The sequence below is a fragment of the Panicum virgatum genome, chromosome 9K (genome assembly GCF_016808335.1).
Source record: "Panicum virgatum strain AP13 chromosome 9K, P.virgatum_v5, whole genome shotgun sequence".
In the NCBI taxonomy this organism is placed as follows: domain Eukaryota; kingdom Viridiplantae; phylum Streptophyta; class Magnoliopsida; order Poales; family Poaceae; genus Panicum; species Panicum virgatum.
In genome coordinates, this window is record NC_053144.1 from 52,079,175 (window position 1) to 52,103,643 (window position 24,469).

Sequence of the window (24,469 nt, forward strand, 5' to 3'; positions counted from 1 at the left end):
CATGCCACTACAATTTCTTGAAGTTGGATTTCATGTTGAAATCCATGCCATTGAGTGGCATGATTTTGAACGTGACACCCAATTTCACGGAGTTGTGGTGGCACGAATCGAATTTTCCCTTTTGGATTTCATGTCACGGAGGCTTTCGTTCATGCCAGGAAGAGCAAGCCACGGAGGGGATTTTTGCAGGCAAAACTGCGAAGTCTCCGTGGGATAACAAGGTTAACAAGGCGACACGCCAACACCTGTTTAAACCGCAAGCCCGGCCACACAGTGCGACGCGCGCACTCGCTTCGCTTGCCGCATCGACATGGACAGGCCCACCCGCCCGCCCGCTCTGCTTCCCTTGCTCCTCTGCCTCTGCCTCTGCCTCTGCGTCGCCTCGCCCCGCGCCGGCTCCGCCGCGTCGGTCACCGCCGGCACCCCCGACGGGTCGGAGCGGTGGGGGTACGTCGAAGTCCGGCCAAGTAACTAACGCCCCTCGCCGCGGTGCGCCGAATTCCCGTGCATTTTCTAGCTTGGAACTGATGTGACCAGAGACGCCGCCGTCGATGTTGTTGTTGTTGCAGAGGCGCACCTGTTCTGGTGGTACTACAGGAGCCCGCAGAGGACGTCGGCGCCGGGGAAGCCATGGCCGACCGTCCTCTGGCTGCAGGGCGGCCCGGTACGCCGCTTCATGAAATTCAGCTCAAATCCGAGCGACTCTGCTCCACTCTCTGCTTCATTCACTGGACTTGAGCCCGAGCGAGTGAGCTTCGTCACCAACCAAACCATCGTCTTGTTCCTCCTCGCAGGGCGCGTCGGGCGTCGGCCTCGGCAACTTCCTCGAGGTCGGGCCCCTGGACGTCAACCTGAAGCCGCGCAACTCGACATGGCTGCAGAAGGCCGACCTCATCTTCGTGGTCAGTGAGTCTCGGAGAGCGACGGCGACGGCTCGTCGGCTCTGCTCTTCCTCCGCGCAACTCGCTGTCCTGATGTTTACATTGAAATGGCGCAGGACAACCCGGTGGGCGTCGGGTACAGCTACGTGGAGGACGACAGCCTGCTGGTGACCACCGACTGGCAGCAGGCCGCCGACGCCACCGCGCTGCTCAGGGCGCTCGTCAGGGAGGTGCCCACGCTGCAGAGCAGCCCGCTGTTCCTGGTCGCCGAGTCCTACGGCGGCAAGTACGCCGCCACGCTCGGCGCCTCCGTCGCCAGGGCCGTCCGCGCCGGCGAGCTCGGCATCACGCTCGGAGGTCAAGATCCCCGACCCGGTCGACGAACCAATAATCAAGCAGTTCAATTGTGCGACTGAAAATTCTCGTTTCGCTTTCCGACAGGCGTCGCGCTCGGGGATAGCTGGATCTCGCCGGAGGATTTCACGGTAAGAAAACCTACCATTTCCTGAACCTGAACCTTTTCAGCACGCAAGAGAATGGAAGGTTCGTTCAACTGAGCCTTGGATTCCGCAGCTCGCGTACACGCCGCTGCTCCTCAGCGTGTCGAGGCTGGACGACAACGCCGGCGACGAGGCGAAAAGGTAAGCGGCGGATCGCCTAGCCAACACACACACACCGTTCCTCTTTTTCCAAGCACATTTCACACGCGTGCCCAACTCAAACTGTGATCTTCCTCAGGAAGGCGGAGGCCGTGAGGCGGCAGATCGCGGCGGGGCAGTTGGCGCCGGCGCAGGGCTCTTGGGGCGACCTGCTAGATTTCATCAGCACCAAGAGTGGCAACGTTGTAAGTGCTGACCGTTGACCATCATTCTCACACATTTAGGCCTCGTTTGGCGCAGCTTCGTCCCGAGAAGCTTCAGCTCCGCGCTACAGTCATGCTGCACTGTGAAGCACTGTGCAGCACTGTAGCGCTAAGCTGCACCGAAAGGCGGCGTGCTACAGTCCACAGGATGGGAGGAGAAGCTAACGAAGCCGGAAAACGTAGCACTGCTACAGTACTGCTATAGTGTTGCGCGGTGAGAGAAGCTGCTGCAACCTAAGCTGTGCCAAACGAGTCTTTACTGGCTCGTGTTATGCTGAACCCTGAAGATCCCGCAGATCACGCTCACACTTAAACTAAACAGTGGTAGTAGCACTGCTGAAGTCAAGTGTAGTAACTGTGCAAGTAGATTGGTCAGTTTGGCCATTCTTTCTAAGACACGACTGGTTGTTGCATGCAACTTAATAAGTAGTCTAGCTTGTACTTTACACTAGAGTTTCTCTCTTCTTTTTCCTTTTTTTCTTCCTTTTTTTCCGCAGGATATGTACAACTTCCTTCTGGACAGCGGCATGGACCCGGTGTCCGCGGACACACCGACGGGCTCGTCGGCGACGGCGAGCAGCGTGCAGGCGCTGAGGTATGCGGCGTACCTCGGCGGCGAGGACTCAGACTCCAACACCATCGACGGCATCATGAACGGGGTGGTCAAGGAGAAGCTCAAGATCGTCCCCAAGGACCTCAAGTGAGCGTCGCTTTCGCGCCACAAGAGCATCGGTCACTCACTCTCTTGCGTTATCTTTCCATGTTAGTGTCGTGATGCTGCAAATCCAACTGCAGGTGGGTGGAGATCTCCCAGGATGTCTATAACGCGCTGGTCAACGATTTCATGAAGCCAAGAATCGATGAGGCGAGCTACAGCACGGCTCTACGTATATAAAAAAAATTGAAGGGATAAAGGAGTTTAATCTGATTGATTCTCTGTTTTTTTTTCTTTTTGGCAGATTGACGAGCTGCTGTCTTATGGAGTCAATGTGACAGTGTACAATGGCCAGGTCAGTAATTCTGTGCACTTTTACTGTACCCACAAAATTAAAATTACCAGTTTCAGATCAATAGGTATACTCTCTAGTCTGTAGGATAAAAGGTTAGTGGCTTAGTGCTGTAGTGACGACCGAGACTGAAAACGAATCTTGGACGTCAGCTCGTAGCGCACGTTGCTTAGGCTAATTGCGGCATAGTGGCTAGTGTTGGGTCTAGATCAGATGGAGCATCCAGGTTTGCCCATACAACCTGGAGGCTGGAGCACTGGAGGAACCCTGGGTAAGCAACCCAGTAGAGTATAAGAATAAAGCCATGGTTAGTCAGTGGGAGAGCAGGATAGCGTGACGCCGACACGCGTGTTCTTGTTCAGAAAAGACGGCATCCTTTCTGGGCCAAACTAAGAAAATGGGAGGCTTGGATGTGAAGCAAATCAGAGATGGCACATAGGGACAACCACTCCCTGGCCCATGCCAAGAAAAATCCAAGAGAAGAGTGTTCCATGCATGGATTTGTTCGATGGATCACCCATCAGAGCCCCTTTTCCCAGGAAGCTGTGAGTGACACGAAATGTCCAGGCGGCACAAGGCATTTTCCCAACAACCGCCAGCTCACAGGGCTCATGGTTCACATGGTCAACTAATTGGAGACTGACACTCTTCTTAACCAAACATTTGGATCATCCATTTCATATACTATTCCAAATTGAAATGTTTAGGGTTAAATAAGTTTGAGATTTTTAATACTCAACTTGATACACATCTTTTCCATATCTGAAGCTCGACGTGATCTGCTCGACCAACGGCGCAGAAGCCTGGGTTGAGAAGCTCAAGTGAGTGTGTTGCTGACCATTCCCCCCATCACATTCTACTATTCTAGCAGGGTTAAGAAACTTCTCAGAATGTCTGGATGTTTTCTCTAATTGGGGGAATGGACTGATTTCAGATGGGATGGTCTGAAGAGCTTCCTGAGCCTGCCAAGGGAATCTCTGTACTGTGGCCAGAGCAAAGGAACCAAGGCTTTTGTCAGATCCTACAAGAACCTGCACTTTTACTGGATTCTTGGAGCTGGGCACTTTGTAAGGCCGAGACCCAATGGTGCATCTTGCCTAGGATCTGCTTCCCATGTGAAGCTCTTAAATTGGGATGCCCCAGAGCTGATTTGTTTTCTTGTGTAATCTACTTTTTGATTGCAGGTGCCTGCCGACCAGCCGTGTATCGCGCTGAGCATGATCAGCAGCATAACCCAATCTCCAGCCAGCTAGGGATTCTGTGTCATATGCAAAGATCAAAAGGAGGCTTTAACTTCAAGCAGTTAGGACAAGGACATTGCAGCATTCTTGAAGTACAGTAAAGGTTGCTTACTTGAAAGGCAATGTAATTGATGATACTTGTGCTTTTCTTCTTATGCTTTTCATTCAGGGAAAAAAGGGACATTGATGTGATATAAAAAGGCCTCATATTTGATTCCCAAAAGAAAGGGGGGAAATGCAACAGTTTATGATTTCTAATGTCTGTTGCCCACCTAATTTGCTCTATATAAAAAGAAGATGGCCGTACAAACAGTTACAGAGTGACCGACCCTAAATTAGCACAGGCACTATATAAACCAATAAAAACAACAGGAGTGTTTAAGCAAATTATGACAGGACTCTACTAGACCACTACTGACAGGTTTCCTTACCTCAAGTTAAATAGCTCCTTGCTTCCAAAAGCCCATCAGGGACGAAAGCTTTGCGAAACCGGAGATCCTGGTCATTGTAGGGTGCAAGTGCAATTGAGGTCGTCGCAACAGCAGCATTATTGTTGTTGGTGCTGTAACAAGTACGAAAAGCTGCAAGTGCAGGATCAGGGAGCACGGGGAGTGTAGAGCCATTCCCCACCGTCTGCAGCTTGATGGTTAGGTTGCTACTCCATTCCAAATTACAGATTATTTGATTCTTTTGACTTCAAATTTGATCACTCGTCTTATTCAAAAATTTAAAAATCATTTCATTTTTTGGCTTGTTTTATCAATACAAGTTCCTCAAGATTGACTTAAAGTTAATTATGTTTACACAAATTTTTTAAATAAAATGAGTGACCAAGCTTGGTGTAAAAAAGTCAAATGGCCTATAATTTAAAAAGTCAAGTGACTGCAACAGCACGTGCAGTCACTGCAGTTGAACAGGGGCAGTCATCGTTGTTGGATGAGGATCGATGGCTGGAATTTGTCACCTTTCTTTTCGCAACCGTGCCTGAGTACGTTTTTCATTAAGAGGAAAGTAACACGAACAATACAAGAAGTTCCTAAAGCAGGAACCGACCCAAAAAGAAACTCGACGCGATTACACCGGCATCAAGTCACGACCTGCGACCGTTACAGAGATTGGGGACACAGGTTCTAAATGTCTATACCCTGCGAGCGACCAATCAGAAATCTCATCAAAAATTCGGTCTACAGCTTTATCTATTGTGCGGACTCGACGGTCAAAAGTTCTATCATTACACTCCTTCCAAAGCTGTCAACATATGAGGACGATCAAAGAATCAAAACCATGTCTATTGGGCTTGGGAACATGTTTCCGTGCCTCAGTCCACCAAGAAGCAAGATGATCCATATGCAAGTTCTGTGTCACCGATTCCCACCTGGCTTTCCGCAAGACATTGAACCAGACCTCCCTTGAAAAAGGGCAGGCGATCAACAGATGGTCGATCGTTTCGGGAGACTTATCGCAGAGCACACAAGTATCATCATCTTGGAGACCATGCTTCTTCCGACGAGCTGCAGTCCAGCAACGTTCGTGCGGCACAAGTCAGATAAAAAATTTACACTTGGGGAATCTGTCACCTGGAAAGTCTGAAATTTCCAGGCACAAAGTGCGCCTGAAAAGTAACCGCCTCGGTTAATGACAGACATTAACCGAGGCGGTTAGAAAACATGCCCACCTCCGAGGCAATTTTAAAGTGCCTCGATAAATGAAATTTTGTACTAGTGGATAAACCCATACTTCTGACTGTTTCTTGTTGAACAAGTAGCCTTTTCTCCGATAAGTGAATTACTTAACCAAAATAGGAACAACTAACGTTGATGTGCCTACAACTAGTGCTCCTCCTCTAAGAGCACTAGTCTATCAACCAGTGCTCCTGCACGGGCTAGTTAGAGATATTTAATAATTATCTATCTGAAGCTCTCTTTAACCAATTAAATATTCTAACTCAGTACAGTAAAGATACATATTTACCATTATGTAATTGTAAAAAAAATGTGATAGGTTTAGCTTTTTTGCGGGTAGTGATAGGTTTAGTTACTAACAATTTTTCTAACTTTGCATCACGCCTCCATATATGTTTGATATGTATTTAATTGAACACTTTGTTTGAGCTATGTGAACAACATGAAAATTGGTTTTCTTATCTCTTCTCTTATGCATAAATATATAGTGACATACACGTTACAGTTAGTATTTATATAAATAATATATCAATAATAATAGAAATAGTAATTTAAAATTTATATTGATGCACTTTAGATGTTATTATAATAATATAATTTTGATTCATATTTGGGGTTTATTTTAAGTTTTATTATGACATAATTGGATAATGTATTTGAAATTTAGGGGGTTATTTGATATTATTTTATAATGGCATAAGTGGGTAATTTATATGAAGATTAGGGGATTACTTTAGATTATTTTTTAATGGCAGAGGTGGGTAATTTAGACACATATTTAGGGGGTTACTTTAGTCTATTTTCATAATGGCAAAGGTGGGTAATTTATTAAAAAAACATAACAGATCCAATGGCTATTATAATTAGAGTTACCGAATTGATGGCCGGATGTTTCTGATTTTTGTGAGAATTTGTATGATTTCTCTATTTTTTAGACTGTCCACCTAGGATCCTAGGTGACTTCATCTGGAGGCTTCAAAAGAAACATCCAATTAGTAATAGTAAGATGGTGGCGCAAGTCTTGATGGTGGCGGGTCCCACTATCTGAGCCAATAGCAGCGGATGCATGTCCTCTTTGCCAGCTTGAGTGGGTGCATCGCCAGACGGTGGCCTCCTTCTCTCTTTTTGTCCACGTAGACTCTCAGCTGGTTCTCCGCCGTCCATAATACTTGCTTGCTCTAAAGGATGTCCATCGCACAGCCACAGCGTAACCATCATCTCCTGCCCTCATCGCTTTTGCTGTACCAGCGATGTGTCATATGCCATCCGTTTGCCTGCATGCAGATCAGGTCAAGAACGCCGCCTGAAAACGAAACGCAGGCGCCAACCAGCACCTGGCGTTTCTGCCTCGGCACGTCCGTCTGGTGACAAGGCGCCCGCGCCCCACCTATTTAAACCACGGGCGGCCGCAGTGATTCTCACTCACCGGTCAGTCACAGATCGCAGCCGCCGTCGACATGGGCAGTCCCTGCTCTCTGCTCGCTCTGCTCCCCGTCCTCCTCTGCATCAGCAGCCTCATCAGCTCCGTCGGCTCCGATTCCACCGAACCGGTCACCGTCACCGCCGGCACCCCCGACGGGTCGGAGCTGTGGGGCTACGTCCAAGTCCGGCCAAGTCATACCCCTCGTCACTCACATATCAAATTAAACCTTTCTCCATTTCTCCTCTGATGAAGCCATAATATGAGGTTGATAATGACATGTCGCCGGTGATCCGTCGTTGCAGAGGCTCATCTGTTCTGGTGGTACTACAAGAGCCCGCAGAGGACGTCGGCGCCGGGGAAGCCATGGCCGACCGTCCTCTGGCTGCAGGGTGGCCCGGTACGCTCACCGAAATTCAGCTCAAATCTGAGCTCCTCTGCTCTGCTCTCTCTGCTTTTACTGGGCTTGAGCCTGAGCGAGTGAGCTTCGTCACTCACTAGCGTCTTGTTCCTCCTCCTCGCAGGGCGCGTCGGGGGTCGGGTTCGGCAACTTCCAGGAGATCGGGCCGCTGGACGTCAACCTGCAGCCGCGCAACTCGACATGGCTGCAGAAGGCCGACCTCATCTTCGTGGTCAGTGAGTCTCGGAGAGCGACGGCGACGGCTCGTCGGCTCTGCTTTCCTCCCTCTTCCTCGGCGCAATTCGCTGTCCTGATGTTTACATTGAAATGGCGCAGGACAACCCGGTGGGCGTCGGGTACAGCTACGTGGAGGACGAGAGCCTGCTGGTGACCACCGACTGGCAGCAGGCGGCGGACGCCACCACGCTGCTCAAGGCTCTCGTCTGGGAGGTGCCCACGCTGCGGAGCAGCCCGCTGTTCCTGGTCGCCGAGTCCTACGGCGGCAAGTACGCCGCCACGCTCGGCGCCTCCGTCGCCAGGGCCGTCCGTGCCGGCGAGCTCAACCTCACGCTCGGAGGTGTCGCGCTCGGGGATAGCTGGATCTCGCCGGAGGATTTCACGGTGAGAAACCATTCTTTTTCTTGAATCTCTGTACTCTTGACTGACCAATGCGAATGCGTTTTGGATGGTGCAGCTGTCGTACACGCCGCTGCTCCTGAGCGTGTCGAGGCTGGACGACAACGCCGGCGGCGAAGCAAACAGGTAAGCGGACGAGCAAGCTGCTGAGCTCTACATCCCTCTTCGTTTCGTTCCCAGCCACGTTCACACGCGCACGAGAACTGTATGCAATCTCAGGAGGGCGGAGACGGTGAAGGAGCAGATCGCGGCGGGCAATTTCACCGCGGCCGAGGGCTCGTGGAACGGCCTGCTGCAGTTCATCGGCACAGCCAGCGGCCACGTCGTAAGTGCTGCTGGCAGTTGACTACTGCGTACTCTTGACATCTGTTAGGTCATGCCATGCTCAAGAGCCTGCAGATCATGCTTGGACGACAGTGTCACCATCACCACAACAGGCAGAGCTTGATGAACCTTCTTGATCACAAGAGAGTTTTCCTTCTCACTCGCTCTCTCTCTTTTTCAGGACATGTACAATTTTCTTGATGGCAGCTTGGACGACTCCGCGTCGGCGAACGCGCCGACGGGCTCGTCGCCAAGCACCGTGCAGGCCATGACGAGGTACTCGAGGCACCTCAGTGGCAAGGCTTCCGACGACTCCAACACCATCAGCGGCATCATGAACGGAGTCATCAAGGAGAAGCTCGAGATCATCCCCAAGGACCTCGTGTATGTCAGCCTCGCGCCACGATAATCACTCTGCTGCATTACGTTTCTTCACCAATGTTCTAAATTGTGAGATGTCTGAATACTAAATGCAGGTGGGAGGAGCTCAACCAGGCCGTTTATAACGCGCTGGTCAATGATATAATGAAGCCAAGAATTGATGAGGTGAGCGAGCTAGCTAACATTGTTTTTTGTTTTTTTTTTGCGAGGAAGCTAGCTAACATTGTTCTACATGAATGAGCACGTTTTTAAATTTTGAAAAAGTTTCAGAAACTTGCAGATGAAGATTGACTTTGAGTTTTCTGTTACAGATTGATGAGCTACTCTCTTATGGTGTCAATGTTACTGTGTACAATGGCCAGGTCAGTTCTGCTCTACCTTCGGATCTCCCATTCTTGAATTCTCCAACCTTCTTGGCAGAACATGCATGTTAACATAAATAAATTTATATTCATATGGTTAAATATTACTCCCTCCGTTCCAAATTATAAGTCATTCCAAGAATCTTGGAGAGTCAAAGTTTTTCAAATTTGATCAAACTTTAAAGTGTCCTGAATCAAAGATTGGGTACGGTGATCCTTCCGTAATATTCATAGTTAAAGTGCTCCGAATTTAAATTTCTATCTTTAGTACTGAACTTGATTTATATTTCTCAATCCAAAGCTCGACATAATTTGCTCGACCATCGGAGCAGAAGCATGGGTTCAGAAGCTCAAGTAAGTTGCAGGTCTTTTTTTCCTGCATACTGTAGGTAATCAATAACAGTAGTCAGAATGTATAATAATTGACTGACTCTAAATGACTAATTTGGGGATTCATTAATCTCAGATGGGACGGGATCAAGACCTTCCTGAGCCTGCCGAGGCAGTCTCTGTACTGTGGCCCCAGCAAAGGCACCAAGGGTTTTGTCAGGTCATACAAGAACCTGCAGTTCTACTGGATTCTTGGAGCTGGCCACTACGTAAGTCCAAATTACCTCAATTGCCACATGTGAAGCTCCAAAAATCTGATATGTTAATCTACTCTTTTGCTTGTAGGTACCTGTCGACCAGCCTTGTCTCGCGCTAAGCATGATCGGCAACATTGCCCAGTCTCCAGCAAGTTAGAATATATATTATTTGTGGTATGTAGGGGGGGGGGGGGGGAGCTAAAACGTATGTGGACCGAAATAGTTAAAATTATTACTACGCGGGATGTATTGAAGATTTGAAGTAACAAATGAGTTTAATTTTCTGGAGGAGGACCAGACATGGGTCCAGTTCAATTCAAGAGTATTCAGTTGAATACCAATTATTCTTGGTAAAAAAATTTCTTATATACAGTAGCCTGTACATATGGTTAAAAAACTAAAAAGAGCGCATAACAGGCCTTCCAAATTCGCCTTGAAGCCCAAAAATCACAGTAATCCACCTCCTCCTCCAACGGTCCACACTGACACACCTGGACAACTGGCCCAAAAATCATAGTAGCCCACCTTCTCCTCCAACGGCCCACACGGTCACACCTGGCCCAAATCCTCCGCGGTTTTTTTATTTTTATATTTTATATTTTCGTTTTTTACAAAAATATATGTTCGTGTTCGAAATTTACATAAATATACACCGGCCGCCCCGCTGTCGGGCGGCCGGGACCTGGCCGCCCGGCAGCCGGGCGGCAGGGGCTTATCTGCAAAAAAAAGTCGACAAAAAATTGTGCCGAGGTCCCTGGAGGACCGGCCGCCCGGCAGAGGAGCGGCGGGCCCTGGCCGCCCGCCTGCGGAGCGACCGCCCCCCCAACCCTATATAAGGTGTTGGCTGCCCCTCACCCCCACATTTGCCTCACTAAAAATCCAGAAAAAAAGAAAAGAGAGGGAGGGAGAGAGAGGAGGGGTGAGGAAGAGGCAAAGCGGCGAAGCCCTGCCGGATTTTCAAGCCGGCGACTGTAGTTAACTAAAATTTTCTATATTTTATAAATAGATTATGTTGTAATTATTTTTTTGAAACAGTAGATTAGCAATCAGTTCAATTATTGTTAGGAGTGATTAGTGGTACATTTAGGTGAAGTTACTTATAATGATTAGCGTTGATATAGTACATTTAGTGTTAGATTTAGTATTAGAAAATACTAGAAAATTATTAGAGAAGTATTAGAAAATCAAAAAAATTGCAAGATAATATTAGAAAATTGTAGAAAATGTTAGAAAATTGTAAAAAAATATAGAAAATGTTAGAAAATTGTAGAGAATGTTAGAAAATTATAGAAAATGTAAGAAAATTATAGAAACTATTTTGTTGAAACAGTAGATTAGCAATCAGTTTAATTATTATTAGGACTGATTAGTGGTACATTTAGGTGTAGTTACTTGTAGTGATTAGCGTTGATATAGTACATCAGCAATCTAATTAATTAATCTTAAAAATTATAAGATAATATTAGAAAATTTATAAAATATTATAAATTATTATAAATCATTAGAAAATCTTAGAAATTATTTAGGAAATATAAGGAACTATTAGAAATATTTAGATGTGTGTGATTGTATTGTATTGTTTTGATCTTACGTGGTAGGTATGGCCGGGGTTACTCCTGCGTTGTTGGACCCAACAATAGACTCGGGTCACCAGTACTTCCTTGCGAAGGTTCAGCACCAAGAACTAAACGTGCTGCGTCCACGTCCACCTGCAGAGTTGGTTCCTGTAGACCCACGATGGGTGCCCAGGTGTTATGTCGTCTATTTTCTGTTTTTATCCATTATACATTTTGTTATATAATGTATTAACATTTGTGCATTGTATGATGCAGGCTGAGCGAGGCAGGTCTTCTCACTGTGGCTCGTCTTGCTGAGAGTGCTTTGGTGAAGCTAGACAGGTCTCTACTTTCAGCTCTCGTTGACAGATGGAGACCTGAGACACACACGTTCCACCTCCCTTGTGGGGAGATGGCACCGACCCTGCAGGACGTTGCGATGCTGCTTGGTCTTTCTATCACCGGAGATGCTGTCGGGCCCCGCGTGGTACCTTCTACGTGGTTGGAGGATCTTGATGAACGCTTTGCAGGTGTTGCCACCACGATTGATTCTGAAGATTTCAATGAGCACCCACAGTCGAAAGGTCCTTCCAAGTCATGGCTCCTACAGTTTCAGGTACAATTTCGTACAAAACGATGTGTTGATGTATTTTATGGCTTTGAAATACCTCATGTGTTTCTTATTCTCAATGTTCGTACTTCATTGCAGACGGATCTGTTGGCAGCCGATGCTAATGAGTACAGCATGACTAGATCACTCGAGGCATACCTGCTGTGGTTGTTTGGGTACATCATGTTCAAAAACTCACACGGCCACTTTGTGGATAGGGTGCTTCTGCCCTACGCACAGGAGATCGCTGATGCAGATGAGGATGTCATACCCTTATATAGTTGGGGTTCAGCGGTTCTTGCATGCACATATCGTGGACTCTGCAAGGCATCACGGCAGAATGATAGGAATGTTGTCCTAACGGGGTGCCCAATTCTGCTACAGCTTTAGTCTTACGAGAGGATTGCTACAAGCCGGATATGTACGGTGACACAGAGGACGACGGACCCACCATGGGGACTCTCTAGTACTTTCGACAAGTATGGACCCGATAAAAATTTATATTCTATGCATACTATGGTCATACATTGTTCCCTCAATACCTTTATTATGGACACATAATTTTTATTTTTGCAGAAAACATGGGCACATGTACAAACCCGGCGGTCATATCCTGAGTTTGTTGCCGAATTTGATTGATTGACCCCAGAAGACATTGTGTAATGCAGTTTTTAGTTCTTAATTCTTACCGTTATATTTGATGTGTGGTTCACAGTATTCTAGTCTCCTGAAAAGTTCCGAAAATATTAAAGGCAAGTTCGAAGATTCACTAGATTGCTTGTGCGTGCGTGGCACCTCAGCGCCGTGATTTGTGGCGCCAAGACGTGTTATCTCGGCGCCACATATTACGGCGCTGACCCCCAGGGTCTATTTCTGCAAAAAATTACAAAAAAGGCACATATGTGAAATTCTTTCGCGAAAAGGGCTAAATTGCAAAAATTACGGCCGGTCGCCCCGCTGCCGGGAGACCGGCCCCTAGGGACCTGCGCGCAATTTTCTCCGCGAATTTTTTTCAGAGCGGGGCGACCAAGGTATATTCCTGTAAATTTCCAAATCGAAAATATATTTTTGTAAAAAACAAAAATAATAAATAATAAAATAATAAAACCACCACCTCCTCCTCCAAGAGCTTTTTTCATTTTTATATTTAAAAAAAACAAAATTTCAAAATATATGCCGAATAGGGAAATTTTCAAAAATGGGTGCCTGTAATGGGCGACAGGGTGCCTGTCGCTCTTTAAAAAATGGGCGATAGGACCTAAATACAAAAAAAATTACATTTAGGTCCTGTCGCTAGGGCGTATTAAACAGTGAACTTGTAAAATCGATATAAATTCGAAGAAAAATAAAAAAAATACAAACTCAACTGTTCTGGATTCTATGAAACAAGATCTACACCTTTTGTTACATAAAGTTTTTTATTTGATCAATGTATCTTGCTCTATTTTAAATACCATTTTAATGCACTTTTATTTAAATCTCAAGATCCATCCTTTGGATGCATGTCATCTTTGGCCGGAGTGTTGCATATGGTGAGCATAGGCTTGTAAAAAATTGGTAGGCCCAGAAAGCATTTCTAAAATAACTTTTTAAATTAGATCTTGCAATATGTCTAGTTTAAATGAGTTATTTATCCATGCTGCTATACTGAGTATTAGAAGCCATAACTTTTACAGTATCATTATTTTATTTCTTAAGAGCTATAAAAAAGTTTGGTAAATTTTAGATAAGCACAACTAGACCAAATGAATTATTTCAGATTTTTCTCGGTACAAGAACTATTTTTATTGATTTAGATACATTGATCAAATGAAAAACTTTATGTAACAAAAGTTGTAGATATTATTTCATAGAATCCAGAACAGTTGATTTTGTATTTTTCCAATTTTTTACGATTTTATATCGATTTTACAAGTTCACTGTTTAATGCGCCCTTGGCGCCAGGACCTAAATGTAAATTTTTTTACATTTAGGTCCTGTCGCCCACTGGATGGGCGACAGGCAACCTGTCGCCCATTAGGGGGGCGACAGGCACACATTTTTGAAAATTTCCCTATTCGACATATATTTTTGAAATTTTGTTTTTTTAATATATAAATGAAAAAAAGCCTCCTCCAATGGCCTTCACGGTCACACCTGGCCCACTGGCCCAATTGGCCAATGTGTAGAAGCCTTGAAAGTGATCGGGTGCTCTAGCCTAAGAGGGGGAGGGGGTGAATTAAGCACTAATAAAAACTTAGACCTATGGCTCCAACTAGTTTGCACAAAACTTAAACTAAAACAAGTTATCTAGATGTGCAACTAGGTTGTTCTAGTGTGAAACCCCTATTCCAAAAGAGTTTAGCAACCTATAGCCTTTCCTATCAAGAAACTATTCTATAAAAGTAAAGGCACACAAGTTGCTAGTATGAAATACGGAAGCTTAATGAGCGGGATAGGAGATAGCAAACTCTTGACGCGGGTGTTTATCCCGTGGTTCGGTTAGCCACAAAGGCACACCTACATCCATGTTGTTATAGCACTCACTAAGAGTATTGCTACTCGGCCACCAAGTCTCTTCCGTGAACACAATCACGATCACCTTGGCCCCGGGTTCCACTAAGGAGCTTCTCCACAACGGATGGGGGTCTCCACGTCCCCCGCACAAAGTGTCGTCGCCGCTCCACACCAAGTCGGAGGGTCGATGACGTTGCCAGCGAGCTTCAAAGCTCCAAGGTGCCGGCGCACCAAACTCTTGTTTTGGTTCACTAGAGAACCACAGCACAAAGGTTCAAGGCCTTGCAATCACACTCACTATGAGCTAACATTTATACAACACTCTCAAAGTGTGCTAAGGGCTAAGGATATGATCTTGATGCTTTTGTATGGCTTGGAGGTGTTCTTGTGTGTGTGTGGGATGTCCAGCAACTCCAGCAATCTTCAAATGGCCGGGGTGAGGCATATATATAGGCCACCAAGTCTTGTAGCCGTTGCTCCAACGGTCAGCAGAAAATCTACGTATCACCGGAAGAACCGATGCCTCTGGTAGGGGTAGCATCGGTTCATCCGGTCACTCTAAGACACGAAATAGCCGTTGAGCTTCTGACTGCTGCTACAGTGACCACCGGTTGAACCGATGCTTGCCCGTCGGTTAAACTGGTCACTCACAGCCTTCTTCTCTTCTGCTGACGTAAATGCACCGACGCAATACTCCGATGCACCGTCGGTTGAACCGGTGCTGAAGAAACTTCTCCTGGGCACTTGACATCGTCTCTGGTACACAGCATGCCCAATGCACCGATGCCCTTTCTTGGACCGTCGGTTCAACCGGTGCCTATAGGCTGATTTGGCTTCGATTTCCTCCTGCACCAAACATCATAGCGTCGGTTCTTCCGACAAGCAGCGGAACCCCCGTAGGGGCAGCCCTTCGGGCCTTGCTACGCCTATCTTCTCTTTCTCTTTGTCATCTCTTGAACCTAAAACCCTGAGAATGGTCATCTTAACAATCATATTAGTCCAAGTGTTGTGTTGTCATTCGATCACCAAAATCACTCGAAATGACATAAATGGTGCCATATTCGTTTCAAGCCTGACCAAGCCAAAGCCCACATGACACAGCATAGCTCTTGCGGCCTCTGTGGTGCACAAGATTCATGCAAGCACTCATTGACCGAGTGTAACGAGTAGTTTGTGCGCGCCTTGGCGCAACCTTATGGTTATTTTAGTAATGTGGTGATAATATCATTTGCTCTACAAAGTCATATCTTTATATATAAAAGGTGAAAAAAAATTCTAAGAAAACATGGGTAGTAAAAGGCCATCCATGAAGTGAACAAATAAAGTTCATAGTACTATGCAGGTCTATTATATTACTCGTAGCAACACACGAACATTATACTAGTAATAATAAATAGATAGATGTTCCAAATATATTATTGTGTGCAAAAAAGATGTGCATTTTACAAAATTGTATTGGTCAAAAATATTATTAGCATCTCCAGCAATGGCCCTAAAATCAAATCTTGTACTTCTTGAGTGAGGGCTCCCTCTATTTTTTGAGGGCTACTTTTCTTTTTTTTTTTACCTCAACTTTAGCAGTAGCCTCTAAATTTCACCTTCTTCTTTTAGTTTAAAGGTTGGGATCCATTTGTTAGTGGGCAGGGGATCCCTAGAGACCCTCCAGATTAGTAAGTGGAGAAAGAGATTTGGAAGCCTTCCCAAAATGAGAGCTCTAGAGAGTCTGCTGGAGTGCGTTTTTTCTATTCCACTCTCCGAATATAAGATGGGAGTTTATTTAGAGGGTCTACTCGAGAGGTGCTCCCCGTACAAGCATACAAGAACATGTGGGCCGGGTATACTTATATACTAGTGCACCGACTTTATGGAAATTCCAAGTTTCCAACTACAATAAATTATTGTGCTGTCAAACATGCGTAACTACACGAGGTCCCTATCAGTATGCTTGGCAATGGGGGTTGTGCTGGTGCAAGACGCCTCGTTGCGCTCCTCCTCCATGGTGTCCGACATGGTCTTCCCCCTCGTCTCCGGCAAGCAGGCCGCGAAGACACCGGCGCCGCCGATGGCGAACCCGAACACGCCGAACGACCAGAAGCGCCTCTCGCGGCCGAGCGCGACGAGCACGGGCGCCGCCACTCCGCCCAGGACCATCGCCTGCCGCACCAGCCCCACCGCCGAGTTGCGCACGCACGTCGGGAACAGCTCGATGGCGTAGATCAGGATGAGGTCGTACGCCGTGCACGTCGCGAAGAAGGACGCGAGCTCGGCGGCCATCCGCGCCGCCCCCGCGCCCCGCGGGATGGCGGCGCACGCGAGGCTGCACGTCCCCGCCGACGCGGCGAGCGCCACCACGGAGGCGCGCCGGCCGGCCCTGGCGATGAGCAGCCACGAGAGCACAGCCGAGGGCACCTCGGCCAGCGCGTTGTAGATGGTGCTCAGGTAGAGGTTGGGGCCCAGGCTGCCGACGGTGAGCGGCATGCCGAAGTAGACCATGCCCACGCCGAAGCCGGCGACCATGATCGCCGCAAGCCTCCGGATCGCCCATGGCCGCCCCGATATCATCCGCAGCGTGGCGAACACGCCCCCACCGCTCGCCCCGGTCTCGTCGCTCATCGAGCACGCGTCCAGCTTAGAGAAGCTCGTCGTGTCGGCGCTGCTGCCATTGCGCGAGGCGATCTGCCGCAGCGTCTCGACGGCCTCCTGCGTCCGGCCGCGCACCAGCAGCCACCGCGGCGACTCCTGAGCTAGGAAGTAGAGCAGAGCAGCGTAGCAGAGACAAGGCGCGGACGTCCACAAGTACATGCTCCGCCAGGACGCCTCCCGCAGCGCGAAGGCCAGCGCCGGGAGGGACAGGAACCCGACGAAGTAGCAGAAGAACGCCGCCACGCTCACCGTGTCGCGCCACCGCCTCCCGACGAGCTCCGTGGAGAGGACCAGCGTGCACGTGCCCACGACGGACCGGGCGAACCCGGAAACGAACCGCAGGGCGGCGTACGCCCAGATGTTGGGCGCGAAGGCGGTGAGCACGCCGGCGGCGGACATGGACACCAGGGACACGACGAGCATCTTCTTGCGGCCGAGGAGCGAGTCCGCGAGCGTCGTGAGCAGGAAGCCGCGGGCGAGGCAGCCGGCGAAGAACGACGACGCCGGGAGGGAGACGAGCGCCGGGCCGGCGCACTGGAGGGCCCACTCCGACACCACCGACGTCCTGGCCGGGCGATCCCACTCCCAGGTGCCGCCCGGGAGCGCGCACGGCGCGGCGGCGGCCGCTGCGCCTGGCGTGCACGAGGAGTTGCTGCCGGCGCAGTGCCACCGCGGCTCGGCGTCCGTGAACACCGAGATGAACACCTGCTGTGCGTCGAAGGCCCAGGCGAAGGCGACGAAGACGGCCTTGAGCAGCTGCACGGCGCCGGTGTCCCCGATGGACGCCTCGATCAAGTCGTCGATGGAAGGTGGCTTCGCCGGCTTGTCCTTGCGGCTTGTCAGGAGAGGGGCGGTGTCCGTGTTGTCCCCCATGGTCATTGACACGGTTGTGGGTGCGCGTGCTGGTTGAGTTCGTTGGCCTTTGTTCTTGTCTGCTCGAAGGTTGCAAGTATAAAGATCATGCTAGAAAGCAAATCTGAAAAGCTTACAGGCAGAAGGCAAATAAAGCTTATACGCGTATGATTAGGAAGGAATTTGGAGAAAAATTCTCTGTTCATATGCACATGCACTAGGTATTTGCAAATAGTATGTCACGATTTTTTTTTGGTGTGTGTGTGTGTATGTGTGTGGTTGAGGTTGTTGTTGGCGTTGATTCTGAATCCCATGCGCATCTGAACTTGATCGCTAACAGATACCGTCTCCTTTTTTATGAGCATGGCATACCCATGCGACGTATACAATTACAAGTGGGTCTCTCTTTATATTGGGTTTCTATATAGTTATAAACTATAGTCAGCGGTAGTACACCTCTCGGTAATTAATAATAATAGAAGGGCGATATGTTCTCGCGATTTGATTAGGACCCTTGGAATGATTGTAGTGTTCTGCCTGCTGACCATGTAATCGCTGCTACGGAAACCATTTTAACGGATGGTACATTAGGGCATTTCTAGTACTACCCGTTCTAAAATATAACAACTTTTAGAGGTCAAAATTAAACATTTTCATCTTTGACTAATAATATTTTTAGAAATAGTTAATTTAGAATAAAAAACATATTATAATAGTTGATTTCAATTTGTATCAATAATATCATTTTATTTTTTTCCGGGTAATAATATCATTTTCATGTTGCCGATCTTGATTATTTTCCTACTATCCATAGTCAAAGTTTAAAATGTTTGACTTCAAAAAAAATCTAAAATATAATATTTTAAGATAGAGGGAGTAGTGTTTTGTGAATTACCAGTAGTCAGTGACCGTGAAAACTACTGATTTTTTTTGAGAGGGAGTGAAAACTACTGGTGGCTAATTTAATCATTTTTCCACCGCTTCATTATGGGCTAAGCCTAGTTTGTTTCGGCCTAAAAAAGGAGCCTAGTCTGTTTTGGGCTTGGCCCATGTCAAGCACGTTCTTTTGTCTGGCCAAATTTGACACGTTACATTTTTTTCTATTTGGCCCAATTATTTCCCAAACCTAATTAGACCTGGCCAATTTTGTCATAAAATCCACGAAAAAATCGCGGGCTATTGAAAATAGCGTTTGGCCTTTCCTGGCCACTATTGGCGCTATAGCGCCGCTATGGCCGCGCTATAGCGGCAGCGCTATTTGTTTACAAGTGACAGGAAAAAATAAAAATCTATGATAAATTGATAATATAATAACAACCAACATAATCCATGAGTTTCCAACATAATAACAACCAACATAATCAATGATAAGTTGATACTTGATAACATAAGTCATAAAAGCAATAAAAGCTAGATAAGTTCATAGTTTCACACACACAAACAGCAAACATTAAACACTAAACAGCCATAAAGGCAATGAAGTAACGGGCCGCGCATGCTATTTTTGGCTTGGTAGCAATAGCGAAAAAATAGCGGCGCTATTCGCGTTTAGCGGCCCAACAGCGCCAATACACCAATAGCGCGAAAATTAGCAATAGTGTTGCGGCACTTGCTTCGCCCCGTTGTAGCGCGAAAATAGCGTGCTATTTTTTCGTGGCATAAAATAATACATATCTAAAAATTTCTCCAAACGTCAGACAAAATAGCCATGTACTCCCTCCGTTTCAAATTATAGTTCGTTTGATTTTTTTTTACCCAAAGTTTGACCACTCGTTTTATTCAAAAATTGGTGCAAAATATCACTTTTTTTGTTTTTTTAGGGTAAACCGCGAGCTTTATTGATTAGGAAGACAAAGTACAATCAAGATCAACTTGTTTGCAATACAACTAGGCACTTGCCTTAGCCACACAGTTGAATGCATATTTCTCCTGGCTAGTTGTGCTAAAAAATACGCCGCAGAATTTCGCTCACGATTTACCTGTACTATCTCCACCTCTTGCAGAAGTTGCATAAGATCCTTTCCTTCTTTAACATGAAAAGCAATCTCGTACCTGTCCTTGGATGAACTGAAGGCATGAACCACCCGGGAGCAATCAGACTCTATAATTACGGGCATTTGTATCCATTGAGAAGCTAGACATATGCCCTCTATACAGGCACGAACTTCAGCATCAATGGGGGATGAGCAGTGGAACAGGACGCGCCAAACTGAGAAGCAAACACTCCCAGAGTGATCTCTAGCTAAAATGCCAATACCTGCCTCTCCGGTTTGTTCAACAAACGCACCATCAACATTTATTTTTGCCCAGCCCATTCTTGGTGGTAGCCATGTATGGAGTTTAGTCTTCCCCGTAATAGTTTTGCTACGATGTATGTTATTTTCACTAGTCTCACAGGTCGGCCTTTTACCTTTTGTGTCATGTACATTGTTTTGTTGAACTTCCACCAGAGTTGCCTGATAGCTCAAAAGGAAGTGGACAAAATTTTCTATGGATATTGGGCCCGATGAACAATGTTATTACGAACTGACCAAGCTCTCCAGAATAGGAGTCTGACTAAATCACGTTGTTCAGATGACACATGATATCACTTTTTTGTTGTGGCTTGCTTTATCAATACAAGGTCTTCAAGAAATGACTTATTTTGACAATATTTGTACAAATTTTTAAAATAAGACAAGTGGTCAAATTTTGGGGTCAAAAAAGTCAAATGAACTACAATTTGTAACAAAGGTAGTAGTAAATATTGTAGGCATTTAGGCATCCTCATCAGAGAACTCCATGTCTCCTGAGGAAGGAGGAAACAAGGATTGCTCTCCATGTTGTGGACAACACAAACATCCATTGGATGGAACGGTAGCAGCTATGCCCAACTCGTCCCGTGTACCGGTGGGGAGGCGTTCCACAAATTAAGCAGAAGCACGTAGATTTTAATTGCTTGCTCCATGTTTCATGTAGATCTCTTGGCTCTGGTTCCATAAGTACAGATAAGCATCCATTTCCAACAAAGCTCGCAATATGTTGGGAAGTCAGCAGGAATATTAGTGTCCTCGAAGATGGTACAATTAGCGATTTTATTTTTTTTTGAACGAAACAATTAGCGATTTTAATTGCGTCTAAAACTGCTGGGGCTTTTATTTGTTCCACTTTCAGAACAAATGTGTACCACTCTACCATCAAGAATCCAAGTGTGTTAATACCATTCTATCATCATAATATTATCACCAAATGTACTTTATCATACTACCAGGGGCAGGGCTATGTTACAAGTTGTGGGTGCGGACGCACCCACAAAAAAATCAAATCACCTTTAAACTTTGATCATATTTAATTTGCTTGAAAATCAAGCATATTTTCTAGTCCTATGAAGTGCCCCACCTCTCAAAATTTCCGTCTACCTCCGCACCTGCATACTACTATCATTCTTCTTTTTCTCCTTTCTTTTAAACGATACCATTCTTTTTTCCTTCCACCACTACTACGCTTTCTCCTTGAGAGAGAGTTTGGATCCAGGTATACATACAACATTGTTATTTGTTCATGTTATCTTTCAAGTACGACCTTTGCTCTATTTCATATACATAATGCTCTACATGCACTTATTCTCATGTTTCTTTTCTATTTCAATAAAGTATTTTTTGAATTGGGAAATTGTCCAATACAATAAATTAGTTAATTAATTTGAAAATAACAAATTTATTGACTCATCATATAGAACATGCAATATTGCAGAAAAACAAGGTGTAATGTAACATAGCTATAGCAACAGCCCAAAACAAGCACTCGTTACAAAGATGATACGTACGGTATACAGTATGATGTGTCATCTGTCGGGCAATGTACACGCTACATGAGCGATAGGTACAATGCTTGCTTCATCACAAACAAAAATACCATTAATTACCTGAACTTAATTACGTACTTACACGAGGTGACTATCATCACTGTTCTTATCAACGGCGGCTGATGAGCCGGCGGCCTGCTTGCGCTCCTCCTCCTCCATGGTATCGGACAGGCTCCTCCCTCTCGTCTCCGGCAGGCAGGCAGCGAAGAGCCCGGAGCACCCGATGGCGAGGCCGAACACGCCGAACGACCAGAAGCTCCGCTCGCGGCCGAGCGCGACGAGCACGGGCGCCACCACGCCGCCCAGCACCATCGCCTGCCGCACCAGCCCCAGCGCCGAGTTGCGCAGGGACGTCGGGAACAGCTCGATGGCGTAGATCAGGATGACGTTGTACGCCGTGCTCGTCGCGGAGAAGGACAGCAGCTCGGCGGCCAGCCGCGCCGGCTCCGCGCCCCGCGGGATGGCGACGCACGCGAGGCTGCACGCCCCCGCCGCCGCGGCGAGCGCCGCGAGCGCGCCGCGCCGGTTCGCCCTGGCGATCACGAACCACGAGAGCACGGCCGACGGCAGCTCGGACGCCGCGTTGTACGCGACGCTCAGGTAGAGGTCGGGCCCCAGGCTGCCGACGCTGAGCGGCATGCCGAAGTAGACGACGCCCACGCCGAAGCCGGCCGCCATGATCGCGGCCAGCCGCTGGATCGCCCACCGGCGCTCCAGAATCGCCTGCAGCGTGACGAACACGCCGCCAGCTCTGGTCCCGGAGTCCTCATACATGGCGAGTGCGCATGCGTTCTGCAGCATGGACAAGCTGCTGCTGCTGCCGGCGGTCGCGCCGCCGCCGCCTCCGTTGCGCGAGGCGATCTGCCGCAGCGTCTCGACGGCCTCCTGCGTCCGGCCGCGCACCAGCAGCCACCGCGGCGACTCCTGGGCGAGGAAGTAGAGCAGAACGGCGTAGAGGAGGCAAGGCAGGGACGTCCAGAAGTAGACGCTCCGCCACGAGACCTCGCGGAGCGCGTAGGCCACCGCCGGGAGGGACAGGAAGCCGAGGGTGAAGCAGGAGAAGGCCACGAAGCTCACCGCGTTGCGCCACCGCTTCCCGACGAGCTCGGTGGAGAGGACCAGCGCGCACGTGCCCACCATCGACCTGGCGAACCCGGAGGCGAACCGCAGCGCGGCGTACGCCCAGACGTTGGGCGCGAGGGCGGTGAGCGCGCCGGCGACGGACATGGACGCCAGGGCCGCGACGAGCATCTTCTTGCGCCCGAGGAGCGAGTCCGCGAGCATCGTGAGCAGGAAGCCGCCGGCCAGGCAGCCGGCGAAGAACGCCGACGACGGCAGGGAGACGAGCGCCGGGCCGGCGCAGTTGAGGCCCCACTCGGAGACCACCGACGCCCCGGCCGGCCGGTCCCACGCCCACGTGCCGGGCGGGAGCGCGCACGGCGAGGCGGCGGCGGCAGGCCGCGAGCAGGACGATGAGTCGCCGCCGGCGACGACGCAGTGCCACCGCGGCTCGGCCTCCGTGAACACGGAGATGAAGAGCAGCTGGCCGTCGAAGGCCCTGGCGAACACCACCAGGAAAGCCTTGAGCAGCTGCATGGCGCCGGTGCCGCCGATGCACGTCTCGATGATGTCATCGATAGACGGCACCTCCGCCGGCTTGGCCTTGTGGCTGGTCAGGAGGGGGGCGGTGGGCGTGTCGTCGTCGGCCATGGACACTAACTGTCGTCTTTGTTCTTGGCTCCTCTTCGATCGGTTTGCAACTTGCGAGTCCAAGACCATCAGACCATGCCGGAAGCCGTATTTATGCTGCAGGGGGCTAGCTGCTACTGCGCTGAGTTCTGGTGCTTCGCAAGTGTAAAACGCCTAGTATGAGCAGATTCCTACTAGGCTACTACAAACAAAAAGCTTATACTCACACGCATCTCTGCCTTACAAAATCAACCATTCTGTATTCCGCAAGGCATATCTGTTAGAAGAATGCGTTTAAACTACCAAAAATCTAAATTTGAGGTAAAGAAACATAAAACAATGCTATTGGTATGCATTTCGGATCTAATAGCAGATAGACTAAAAAGAGGTCAGAAAACTTATTGTCGTCTCTCATGCAGGCTTCACAACAGGCAACGGCTCAGAGATACAGTTCATCCTCCTATTTAAGTTGGCTTGCACCAACTCAAACTAGCAATATATGACTATTGGATGCCATGCACTCTAGCTTTGAAATTTTTGAAATGAACATCTTCATGGACTTATTTTCAAGCAATATCTGCATTATCATCGGAAATATCGATCCGGTAAATTAGCTGCATTCTAGTAGTAGTATACTAGCTCCCTCCGTCCTAAAAAAAACAAATCATTCTAGAAATACTAGAATAAATTAACAAGAACATAAAATGACCATTTTTGCTCCTATTTATTACCTTTATTTAGTTTAAATTGTTTTTTGCATGCACATGCAATTTCTAAATAGGGTAAGATAACTTATTTTTTAGACAAAATTTGAATCCTAGAGTGATTTGTTTTTTAGGACGGAGGGAGTAGCTTTAGTCGCAACCATTCTGTCATGAATTTCTGTCCACAAGTGGCGCTGATACATGGGGCAGTCGTCCGAGCTCGATTTCTGACATGCTTATTTTGAAGAAAATAAAATATGAACAGAACGTAGAAACACGGCTTAAAAAAATG

The 24,469-nt window shown here is 47.8% G+C and overlaps 4 protein-coding genes across 5 annotated transcripts; 2 read left to right on the plus strand and 2 right to left on the minus strand.

Annotated features, from left to right (window-relative positions):
- The first annotated feature begins 257 nt into the window (after nucleotides 1-257).
- LOC120652145 (serine carboxypeptidase-like 51) lies at nucleotides 258-4,249 on the plus strand. Of its 2 annotated transcripts, XM_039929879.1 has the most exons (13): nucleotides 271-467; nucleotides 570-664; nucleotides 795-902; nucleotides 998-1,238; nucleotides 1,323-1,366; nucleotides 1,455-1,522; nucleotides 1,620-1,725; nucleotides 2,241-2,443; nucleotides 2,539-2,608; nucleotides 2,703-2,753; nucleotides 3,519-3,571; nucleotides 3,685-3,817; nucleotides 3,935-4,249. In XM_039929879.1, the coding sequence occupies exons 1-13, from the start codon at nucleotides 311-313 to the stop codon at nucleotides 4,001-4,003; spliced, it is 1,398 nt and encodes a 465-aa protein (XP_039785813.1). In that variant the 5' UTR covers nucleotides 271-310; the 3' UTR covers nucleotides 4,004-4,249. The 2 variants fall into 2 exon arrangements, with proteins under 2 accessions (XP_039785814.1, XP_039785813.1); XM_039929880.1 differs by lacking the exons at nucleotides 3,519-3,571; nucleotides 3,685-3,817 and having other exon boundaries at nucleotides 258-467.
- Nucleotides 4,250-6,953: 2,704 nt separating this feature from the next.
- Nucleotides 6,954-9,978, plus strand: LOC120648787 (serine carboxypeptidase-like 51). The gene is made up of 12 exons (XM_039925447.1): nucleotides 6,954-7,287; nucleotides 7,399-7,493; nucleotides 7,618-7,725; nucleotides 7,830-8,114; nucleotides 8,188-8,255; nucleotides 8,349-8,454; nucleotides 8,635-8,837; nucleotides 8,930-8,999; nucleotides 9,146-9,196; nucleotides 9,498-9,550; nucleotides 9,663-9,795; nucleotides 9,872-9,978. Exons 1-12 carry the CDS (start codon nucleotides 7,131-7,133, stop codon nucleotides 9,938-9,940), a joined length of 1,398 nt encoding a protein of 465 aa, XP_039781381.1. The 5' UTR covers nucleotides 6,954-7,130; the 3' UTR covers nucleotides 9,941-9,978.
- Nucleotides 9,979-16,365: 6,387 nt separating this feature from the next.
- On the minus strand, nucleotides 16,366-17,961 carry LOC120648110 (organic cation/carnitine transporter 3-like). Its single transcript, XM_039924868.1, has one exon. It carries the CDS (start codon nucleotides 17,959-17,961, stop codon nucleotides 16,366-16,368), a length of 1,596 nt encoding a protein of 531 aa, XP_039780802.1.
- A 3,733-nt stretch (nucleotides 17,962-21,694) lies between these two features.
- On the minus strand, nucleotides 21,695-23,541 carry LOC120648788 (organic cation/carnitine transporter 2-like). The gene has a single exon (XM_039925448.1). The coding sequence runs from the start codon at nucleotides 23,492-23,494 to the stop codon at nucleotides 21,863-21,865; it is 1,632 nt and encodes a 543-aa protein (XP_039781382.1). The 5' UTR covers nucleotides 23,495-23,541; the 3' UTR covers nucleotides 21,695-21,862.
- Nucleotides 23,542-24,469: the final 928 nt, after the last annotated feature.

Bases quoted from the DNA above. Each gene is read 5' to 3' on its own strand.
- LOC120652145 (XM_039929879.1), top strand. From the start codon at position 311: ATGGACAGGCCCACCCGCCCGCCCGCTCTGCTTCCCTTGCTCCTCTGC. The intron at 1,239-1,322 runs GTCAAGATCCCC...GCTTTCCGACAG, and splicing joins GCTCGGCATCACGCTCGGAG to GCGTCGCGCTCGGGGATAGC. The intron at 1,367-1,454 runs GTAAGAAAACCT...TGGATTCCGCAG, and splicing joins TCTCGCCGGAGGATTTCACG to CTCGCGTACACGCCGCTGCT.
- LOC120648110 (XM_039924868.1), bottom strand. From the start codon at position 17,961: ATGGGGGACAACACGGACACCGCCCCTCTCCTGACAAGCCGCAAGGAC.
- LOC120648788 (XM_039925448.1), bottom strand. From the start codon at position 23,494: ATGGCCGACGACGACACGCCCACCGCCCCCCTCCTGACCAGCCACAAG.
- LOC120648787 (XM_039925447.1), top strand. From the start codon at position 7,131: ATGGGCAGTCCCTGCTCTCTGCTCGCTCTGCTCCCCGTCCTCCTCTGC. The intron at 8,256-8,348 runs GTAAGCGGACGA...ATGCAATCTCAG, and splicing joins GCCGGCGGCGAAGCAAACAG to GAGGGCGGAGACGGTGAAGG. The intron at 9,796-9,871 runs GTAAGTCCAAAT...TTTTGCTTGTAG, and splicing joins TTCTTGGAGCTGGCCACTAC to GTACCTGTCGACCAGCCTTG.